The 10,615-nt window shown below is 45.5% G+C and overlaps 1 protein-coding gene across 4 annotated transcripts; it reads right to left on the bottom strand.

Moving 5' to 3' along the window:
* Positions 1 to 960: 960 nt before the first annotated feature.
* Positions 961 to 6,994, bottom strand: TBXT (T-box transcription factor T; the record flags this gene model as incomplete). Of its 4 annotated transcripts, none has more annotated exons than XM_084283646.1 (8): positions 961 to 1,228; positions 2,960 to 3,092; positions 3,887 to 4,063; positions 5,048 to 5,109; positions 5,203 to 5,264; positions 5,981 to 6,115; positions 6,436 to 6,700; positions 6,789 to 6,994. In XM_084283646.1, 8 exons carry the CDS (start codon positions 6,992 to 6,994, stop codon positions 961 to 963), a joined length of 1,308 nt encoding a protein of 435 aa, XP_084139772.1. The 4 variants fall into 4 exon arrangements, with proteins under 4 accessions (XP_084139772.1, XP_084139773.1, XP_084139774.1 ...); XM_084283647.1 differs by having other exon boundaries at positions 2,960 to 3,089; XM_084283648.1 differs by having other exon boundaries at positions 2,960 to 3,089; positions 3,887 to 4,060.
* Between the last annotated feature and the right edge of the window lie 3,621 nt (positions 6,995 to 10,615).

The raw sequence follows: 10,615 nt of genomic DNA, 5'->3' as shown, positions 1-10,615 counted from the left end.
ACAACAAAGTTGCAACTTACCAAATAATAAATAGATCAACAGAGTACAACACTGAAATAAAATAAATTAGAATGCTTCTCCAGGTATTGAATTCCCTCCTTTAAGGCCTGAGCCAGAGACCATCAAAATCAGTGATGTTTTTTTCAGCAACCTGAGAAGGTTTTAGACAGGGCTCCTTATTAGACACTGGCTATTTGAAATGAAGATGTTTAGCAAAGCTGACAGGTGTCTGAATATGATCAAACAGCAAAACGTACCTCAAAAAGGAGTCTTTTGGGTAAAACAATTTAGACTAAACAATAATACTGCAATTAATTAGGAAGAAAACAGTTCTTGCAGATTGTCTCAACGTTAATTCAGCAGCAAGGAAATAAGCATACAGTTAAGAAAACAACGTATTTGTGAGACAAATACGCGTTAGTGCACGTGATTTTCCAAAAATTTCTGTCCTCAGCTACATTTGTGCAGATTTCAGAATCCTTCTAACTCAACAGTTAATAACAGTCTTCTCATGGCTATACCTAAGTTTGCCATTAAAACAGAACAAATGACAACAAAAAATAATGAAAAACAGTAACAAGTAACTTACTCAAGAAAGTTGTCCAGGTACCAAACTTCAGGTCCAAACGTATTTGAACACTGAAACTTGGAATCAAAGTCAAAATCTTAAAAATTAGACCTATCAAACTAAAAAAAAAAAAAAAAAAAAAAAAAAAAAAAAAAAGATTAAAAAGCAGTGAATCTGCTCTCAGAATTGCACGCTCACCAGGTTTGTAAACTCTACATGACATAAACGACGCACTGCTCAGTACCAGAGGCATGACTTAAATGCTCTGTGCAAAGCAGTGCAGATGCTTTATCTGTAATTTACCTCACATCTTCTTTTTCTCTTCCTTGAGGGTTAAGCATTTAAAGTAATTCAGTAGCTAAACAGTCTGTTTCGAAGGAAAAGGCCTGGGTTTACATGGAAGGTGGGGTGACAGGCGTCCACGTGGATGCCAGCCGAGCGTGCGCGGAGGCATCGTACTGGCTGTCAGGGAGGTCCGCGGGGGCCCCACCGTCGTACAGCGGGGACGCAGAAGCGGTGGCAGCGACTGGGTGCGGAAGGGCAGAGTAGTGCGCTGGGGAGCCACGTAGGAACTGCGAGCTCAGGCCGTTGGACATCCCACTCGACTGGGACACGGGCGTGATGGTGCTGTTGCTCACAGACCACAGGTTAGGGTACTGACTGGAAGACAAACACAACAGGTTATCAGTGACTGCAGGCTCTGCTGGCAGGTGCTCAGCTCACCACACAGCTCCCACAGGTTCATTTGCTGTACACAAGTACACCAGTAAATTTTAGGCCAAACTAAGGAATTAACAGGCCAGCCTAAAAAAAATGCACAGGACTGAGAGCTGATTCCTGAACCGTGCCACACGCTGGCCTCACAGAAAAGTGCTGTGACCTTGGGGTGGCTGGATACAGCAGGTGTGGGACCCAGACAGGCTTGAATCCACTGCCATGAGTCTGTCAAAGCCCTGACCCCCCCTTGGGTCCTCTATAGTCAGAGATGGACAAACACCAGAGGGTAATTCAGCCTTCCTAGAACCTTGTTTGTCATCTCATGTTCGAAGGGGAAGAGCTGAATTGATACCTATAGATTGCAGGGAAAACAGAGAAAGGGTTGCTTGAAAGGGGAAGAAAACAAACAAACAAACCCTTGTCAGGGTTCTGCAGCCTCCACTCTCTCACCCTCTGGGGGTGCACACACACGCACACTCACACACACTTTCTACTTTAGATTCCAAGCAGTTTACCAAAACAAGAGAAATATTACTCTTGCTTTATACAGACAACAGCGATGGAAGAAATGCTATCACGATCCCACAGTTACAGCTCTACACGTTCTATCTACTGGACAATTCTTATTGCAGCAACCAGAACTCAGCACACTTTGCAACTTTTGAAGTATGTACCCTGGGGGGCAGCCTTGGAAAGAAGTGCTAGGAGTACCTGTTAACATCCATTAAGGACTAAAACATCTGTTCAGTAATACAGCTATCTTACACTGGGAATTAGTACATATTCTGATTAACAGCTACGCATCAACGTGCACGGCTCATAGAAGAACGTTTTCCACAAACCAAGTGGTAGGTATGAATTGCCAAAAAAGATGCCTGAACCTCTGTCCTCTGTGGTTAATAGCAAAGATTTTACCACTTTAACTATATTCCTTTGAATTTTCAAGTTTAGCTCCAAGAGATTGTAAGCTAAATCATAGAATGCTTTGGGTTAGAAGGGACCCTAAAGATCATCTAGTTCCAACACCCTTGCCATACAGTTGTTTAGGCTGGAAAAGACTTTCAAGATCAAGTCCAACCGTAATCTCTGCTAAACGACTGAAACTTTAATTGAGATAGTAAGTACAAAGAAGAGAACAGAAACATTTATGCAATTACAAAATTGTCAAGGTTTTAACCAATTACACAATTCGATGTTACACTGGCTTGTCAAACAATATCTTAAGTAGATATTTGCTACTACCCCAACCACTTGCTCCTTCTCCACACTGCAGTTCACTGCCACTTTATTTGTAGCAGAATAACGGTGTGTGAAGGCGGAGGGGAAAACAGTGACTGGCTAAAACAAGACAGCTCAAAAAGACATATTTAAATAGCATTTTGCTTGAAAGCAAAATGAGATGAAACTTAACAGACCATCCTCAAATTCAGTGGATGCCTAAATGATTTTTGATCTTTAATCTATAAAATGTTGTTGTCACAAGTAGCTACATTTCCAAAGCATCAAAACTAACTTACCTATTTCATCAATCTGTTTTCATTGTAATTAGACCTTCTCAGTGCCCCCCCACATATATAATGATTTGCCTGTGGCCATACAAATTTTTTAATTTAATGGCAACTCTCTACCTCCTCTTTCAGCCTTCTCTTACTAGGGTTTCTGAAGGATGCCTACCTGGAGCCAGTAGCTGTGCCAGTGCTGTGACTCATGGGCAGCATAGTTGTGTGTGTGGGAACTCCAAGAGTAGACCAGTTGTCGTGGGACTGGAGCATGGAAAGGCACGCAGAGGAATTATCGGCATAGGCTGCTGAGAAAACAAGCAATCGCTTACACTAGAATCAAACCAAATAATTTTGTGTTCAAATGCAATGGACTGCTTTAAACCACCCTCCCGCATTACTGCCTTGAACCCAGAAAAAGATATCTATATTCAAACTACTTGCTAATTCAGGCCATCCTTTCTTATTCAATCAATGGAAAGAGGTGGGCTCCTTACTTACGCTACTCCAGTCTCTCTTCCAAAGCACCTTTATCTCTGTCACCTACATGGGCAGTAATGATTTGGCAGCCCTGGATAATAAGCAGTCTGAATCACATATCCCAGCATTAAGAATGCCACCACAGGCTCTCAAGTCTGCCTTAGGCGTCATCAAGAGCGACTGGACTGTGGCTTTTTTTTTTTTTTATTCCCACTGCCGGGACTGGACCTGTATGATTTTATGATTTCATTTCATTGTCTTTACTCTAACTGGCAATTAAAATCCTCACTTTCAAACTTAACTTAAAAAGTCTAAGAAAGTTTAACCTCAACAGTCATAGCAATTCAAGAACACACAGCAAAACCAGCACAACGCAATCCAATCAACTAGCAGCCAGCATTTCTGCACAACTGCATTTCTTTCCACTGTAAAGACTGCGGGACACATACCCATCATCACTATTTCTTTGCAATTCTAGCCCCAAACCCTCTGCATCAACTGAACTAGACAGTGACCTCTGTTTCTGTCCATTTCTGTGGACATCACTCTAGATGCACACTGCTCTACGCTCGCATCCCATGGCTAATTTCCCATCTTTACATAGCTGCAAAGTACAACTTACTTGGCGAGTTGTTTCTATGGGTGTAGGGATTGGGGTAAGGGGCAGAGCGGTGGTTCCTCAGCGATGAGTACCTTTCACAGCTGTGAGCAGGGGAGAGCGACAGGGGTGCTCCAAACTGAGGGTGAGGATTGGCAGGAGGGCACAGAGTCCCAGTCCCAGGAATAAGCCAACTACCTACTGTGAGAAAGCAAGAGTTTTATACGATGAGTACATAACACAGCCAAGCGCTGAAAGAAAGGCATAGCAATGAGATAAATAATTGATCAGAGAGGGAATGCACACTTGTGAAAGGAAAACAAGTTTCTGTAAAGCTGAAATGTCTGAATTGTACAACACTCAGAAATGGTCCTATGAAGGAAATTTCAGAAAACAGCTTAGAAAAAGCCCCGTGTCAAGCTGACTTTTTTTTAAAAGCTACCATTTAGTTACAATCACAGTAAGGAAACACTGAAATGGTTAAAGCCTCCCTTACCTGGGTAGGGTGTGATCATTTGTGTGCTCAGTAACAGTGTAATTGTCAGTTTTAAATTGCCCTTTTGGGGGTCTCAGCTCATAGCTAGGCTCTGACATTTCTCAGGCTGCTAAGAACTCTTAAAACCAAGTGCTTTCACTAAAAGGAAGTAATTCCTACTACAGCACAACTCCCCCTTTTATAGGCTGCAAACATTTTTTGGCAATAACCCTTTAAAACACAAATCATTAAAACATTACTAGTGCTTTTTACTCATCTGGCATAACTTTTTAAGCAAATGTTCCTAGTTGTCTTAAGAACAAACTATTTTGATAGTTATCTGCTGTATTTTAACAGAACTTTAGTCTCTGTATCCATATGACTATTGTTGTCCTCAGCTGTCTTTTTGGAAACAATGGTCGCTGCAAAATTCTGTTAAGGAATTTTGACGGTAATACCACTGTCTGAACCACACACACACACACATATATATACATATATAAAATATATATAAATAATAATATATAAAAATCATCACATTTAAACAATCACAAACCTGCACGAATGCCAACCTTAAGGATCAGTAATATTATTTTCCATAAGAACTAATGGGCCAACCAGCAAACACTGCTCTCAAAGTTTTGATTAATTAACAGATAAGATGAAAAATTCAGAGTTACAGGCGTGATGCTGAATGAAAGGAAACATACACTGCGAATACCCAGACTGCTGGTTGTCTCCCACTTCCTCCATCATATCTTTGTGATCACTTCTGTAAAAGAAATCATGCCAAATTATTTCAGAGCGTGTTTTCGTAAATGTGAAAAAAAAATCCAAACTTTAGAATTGAGTAAAGAGCTCTCACCTTTCCTTTGCATCAAGAAATGCCTTTGCAAATGGATTGTATTTAATTTTTAAAGCTGTGATCTAAAAGCAACAACAAACATTTTTATTTGCAAGTATTATTATTCATCATCATAAAGAAATTTAAGACTCAAATTAGTACTTTCCGTTCAAATCAGAAAAATCACATATTTTTTAAGGAATATGGTTGGGCCTGTGATACCTATATACATCAATTAAAGAGCACCTTATGTCTGAAATATTAACAGCGGGCTAGGAATTAGTCCCTAAATTCTACAAGACTGAATTGCCTGAGTTTATTTATTGAGTAAGGCAACAGTTAAGAAGGCACACTAAAGTTAGAAGAAGCTTTGCGTTTCAGGACAAAGCAAAAGAGGCATCAACAAATCTCAACAAGATTGGTAACTTACAAGTCCATTAAATACAGATGCACGTTTTGGCAGACAGAAAGGTCTGTTCCGAAAACGACGCTTACAGTTATTTCATGATTCAGTTGAAAATAACAACTGTGTTTCTTACCATAACAGCTTGCCCTAAGGAATCTATTAAGAATTACTCTTTGGCAATAACTTTATAGTATATATTGAGATGATGAACAGAACTTTGCGTTGTTATACATGGATAGAGTTTTTACATTTAACTTCAAACGAAGTACAGAAGGAAGGAAAAGCACAGAGAAAGGAAAGCTGTGCCAGGAGCCCCGCTATTTTGCTTTGTAACAGCGCTTTGCCACTTGAAAGGGTGCAAGCTCCGGGAGGTTTCTCCCCCGCCGCGCATACCTCCTCGTTCTGGTACGCCGTCACGGCTATAAACTGGGTCTCCGGGAAGGAATGGCTGGTGATCATCCGCTGCGGGCCGCCGACTCTCACTATGTGAATCCGAGGCTCGTACTTGTGCAGGGAGTTCAGCATTATCTGAGAAGAGCGAGACAGGGCAGGTGAGCAGGGGCAGCTCTCCACAGCCGGGGAGGGAGAGGCAGCAAACCCTACACACACATATAGGGCTGTTTATAGGAACCCTATGCATATATGTGGGGTTGCATATAGGAACCCTATGCATATATATAGGGCTGATGAACCCTAAAAGTTAAGCTGTAGGCAGGAAGAGGCGCTGCAGGTGGGCTTTCTGCCTCATCACCACCTCACCCCTCAGCTCAGGGGCTGCACCCAGCGCCTCCTGCGCCCCCCCACCCCCCCCGTGCCGGGGCCGTGTCCCCCGCCGAGCCACCGCTTACCTGCCCGCCGCCGTTGAGCTTGTTGGTGAGCTTGACCTTGCTGAAGGAGACGGGCGCCTTCATCCAGTGCGCGCCGAAGTTGGGCGAGTCGGGGTGGATGTAGACGCAGCTGGGCGCCTGCGGCTCGGGCTTGCCGCCCGGCACCCACTCGCCGTTGACGTACTTCCAGCGGTGCCCGTCGGCCGCCACGAAGTCGAGCAGGAAGGAGTACATGGCGTGGGGGTCCAGCCCCGACACGCTCACCTTCAGCACCGGGAACATCCTCCTGCGGGGCGACACGGGTGGGACGGGGCTGCGGGCGGCACCCGCGGGCAGCCCGCCTCCCCCTCCTCTCCCCCTCCCCGGGTCCGTACCTGCCGTTCTTGGTGACGATCATCTCGTTGGTGAGCTCCTTGAAGCGCAGCCACAGCTCGCCCTCCTCCAGGCTGACGCGCAGCTCGCGCTCCGTCGGGTCGCCCTTCTCGCTGCCCGCCCGCAGCTCGCTCTCCACGGCGCTCAGCAGGTGCTCCACGCGGCACGGCGCCGCCTTGCCCGCCCCCTCGGCGCCCGGAGAGCTCATGGCGGCCCGGCCCTGCCCTGCCCTGCCCGGCACAGCCCCGAGCTGCAGCGGCGGCAGCGCTGCGGTGTCCCCGCTGCCTGCCCTGAGCGCCGCGGCGGGCAGGGGGCCGCGGTTATACCGGCCATAAACGGCCCCCGCTGACATCACGCGGCCCGCGGGGGGCCCGCGCCCATTGGCGGGCCGCCGCTTTGAAGTGCCCGCCCGGGCGGCGCCATTGGCTCCCCGCGGCCATATCAGACCGCGGCCCGCACCGCCGCCTGCCCGCGCCGCCATCAAAGCGCCCGGGCGCGAGGAAATGGCCCCGGCGGGACGGGACGAGGGGGACAGGGGAAGGGACGGAGCCCACCGCTCTGCCCGCCCCGTCAGTGCCACTGAAAATGAGCGCCACTCGTTCTTATTTTCACATTTTTTTTCTCCCCAGAGTCTTAACGCATCCACACGTTTCCCCAAAGCACCCACTCGCTTTTCAAGCAGTCCCAGCGCAGCACATGTTGATTTGGGTTCGCTTTGCCCTCAGCAAGCGGGAGGGTGGCACCCTGCCTCTCCCCGAGGTGGCAAAACTCCTGGTGGCTCGGGGAGATGCGTGCCTGAGTACTGCTAAGTACCCTCTCCGGCTCAAGCGCTCAGATCCTGAGGCTGCCTGCATGAAAGTCAATGATCAAACTTCCCCTGGCGACAAACAACTGGGGAAAAACAACCAAATAAACCGAGGCTCCCGTGAAGGCCCTTAAGGGAGAGGCTGGCTAAAGGATGGGTTGCATCAGCAAACCTGTGTGAGGATTACTTCCAACTCAGACTCAAAATGTTTATGTAGAATACCCTTTCAGTACCTAAAGATATCAGTTATGACACTAGAGCTACTCAAACCAAACAATCTTGTGAGAGGTGGCAGGAGCAAGCAGATGGCACAAGTCAGAGCTGCGCTCCTCACAGGCCATTTCTCTAAAAACAAAAGAGGTTCGGGCGTGATGGACCACTGGGGCTGCAAAGGGAAGCAGCAGAGCAAGAGATGCTGTTTTCTGCTTTATCCTGGCGTAAAAGATAATCTTCAAACAAACAAACAAAGCAAAGCCCGCACTGAAGATGCAGTCTACCTCGGGAGTACAATGACAGGGCTTGCCTCATCATAAGCATCCTACCAGGAGTCCTGCTGAGAGACCCTATCATAAACATGTTTTCTATGCCTGAACCCACACAGTTCCCAAAGCACACCACAGTGAATGTTTCTTGCTAAGATACGTCAAGGTGAGCTGAAAAGTCAATGTTCAAGTCGCAAATGCAGAAATCTTCAGATTTTGGATATTATTAATAACAAAAACAACATATTTTAATGGAAATATTCACCTTTGCCCTGAGTACTGCCCCTCTTTATCAAAAATATGCAGTGCTAAGTATCCATACTCCTTTTACAGTTCTTTTAATACCGAAAACAGACTTAAGGGCAGTAGAGAATCCATAGTTTTTCCTTTCCCTCTCCTTTGAGCACTTCATAGAGATTACTGTAGGGCTTGAGAACTGGGTGCTTCACAGCTACAAAATAACAAGGCCTCTAGAAAAAGACAAAGATGTGAGTCCTGATTGGTAACTGCAGAATTTTAAAAAGAAATCAATTTCTTTTCCATTTTTTTCCTCTGCCCTTTTAACCATTTTCTTCCTTTCTCCCTCACCATTCCACAGACAAGGTAAACAATGTTTATTTTAAAAATAAGGCTATCATTTTTCCTATTCAGCTGGCAACTTGTACCTAAATCTTGACTCTCTATTTTGGAACTTGCAATTGCCTTGAATGCTGCCTCGGGGGCTTACAGCTTCCTCTGAGCCCTGTACGGCCAAGATTATTCCTGACTTCTGGCTCTAGGTAACTCCCTCATCTGTATGAAATAAAAGCACTTGGACGGCTTTCCAATAAGGAGCTTCTGAAATCAAATTCTCTGCCTGTCTCAGTAGGGTTGTGGCTATTAAAAAAACAGCACAGAAGCTACCTGAGTCAGACGCTACTGATACCCACCAGTAACGCATCTTTACAACCTCTGACCACTTTCTAGGCCCCTACACTGCTGCCTCTCACACTGCTCTAAACACAGCCAGCTCCCTTCTTCCCACGTGTGCACCACCTAGCTCTGCTCTCCTCATCTTACTCTTAATCTTACCCACACCTGCTTCTCCAGTGAGGACTCTGCCACACCTGATAAAAATATTTTCATATTAGTATTTTTAGGAAAGTGAAAAACTCCCAGACTGATCAAGTCACTGCCATTGTTTCCTGTAAATCATGTTTTCCATTATGTATACAGCATTTATGTTGTGCATCATCCTGGGCAGGTCTGCTAAGAGGAAAACACAGAGCAGAAGACATGCAGAGGACCATGACACCAACAACTCTAAATCTGGGCAAGGTCTAAATAAGCAAGGCAGCATTCACTGCAAAGTGGCAACTGCAGAGAGAACAGAAACTATTGCTATGACAGCTCCTTGAAGAAGCTTCTGCTGGTCTCCCCAGGGAGACAATGGACAATGCCCGCTTCTTGTCATGCAGCACTCAGACCTGGAGAGCAGCTTCTGAGACGTTCAGAGGTGCTCGTGCTTCTCTGTTTCATGACCAGGAGTGTAAAATGTTTCAAAACCACCAGTCTTTCCACATTAAATGTACCCACCAAGCTCTGGCAAACAGGAATGCTTCCTTCAGTTCTCTGTGTTGAACACAGCAAAGGCTAAGCAGGTCTTGGCCATTTTTTTCTGCCTTTGTCACCTGATGAGGTGAGCTGTGGGAAGACTGTGGATTTAGTCTACAGCACAAGGGGCTGGGAGCCAAGAGAGCTGATTCTGAGAGAGTGACCCTCCATCTCACCTTGGGCAAGCCTCCAGTATCTCTACTTTGTCAAGCTTTTCTCTTCTTAGTGAAAATATTCCATAGCAAATTTCTTTGGTAATATCTCATCCTTATTTTCTCTGGAACCATTTGCAATGAAAGTAAGTACCGGAGAAGCTAATAATGCATAATAAGATGTCATTACATGTCAAAACAAAAATTTAGTATCTTTGTTCGCAGGTAATGCTAATACTCTGGTTCTCTAACAAGGGTGTATTTTATCTGCTGGATTCTTTCTGAATACTTGCACTTTTACCAAACTCCCTGTTTTAGTTCCACCTCATTCCAGCATGATGCAGAAGTTGGCTTGTTTTGCACTTCCAATTTGTTTAAAAAAATAGTCCGCATAGTAAAAAGAGACTATTTAAGCGGTATCTTTTTGTCTAGCAGTCCATGCTGTCAGTACCACATGCAGATACAACAGAGATGATGAATGAGCAGCAAATGATGAATGTGTCGGGACCACGTCATGTAATAACCACCAGTGCATGTGCCACAGGAGGCAGTGCTGGGAGTGCCTAGGAGACACGACAGACACCCTGGCCCCTCTTTGAAATCCATGCACGTCAGACACTTTCCCAGGGCCAGAAAATATTTCTTGCCCTTGCTAAGAAAATGTCAGCTGTGACCTAGGAGTAGTGGTCCACGTAGCCTGATGTCCCGTCTAACAGTGGTTAGCTGCTAAGCAGGAAAACGTGCCCCTTCACCCCCGATTATGCAGATCATTTTGTAATGCTTCCAGTCGGTGGGGC

Source organism: Netta rufina, assembly GCF_964035555.1.
Source record: "Netta rufina genome assembly, chromosome: 3".
NCBI classification, from domain to species: Eukaryota; Metazoa; Chordata; class Aves; order Anseriformes; family Anatidae; genus Netta; species Netta rufina.
The sequence above is the reverse complement of the archived record's forward strand: the minus strand, read 5'-3'. Positions and strand labels throughout refer to the sequence as shown.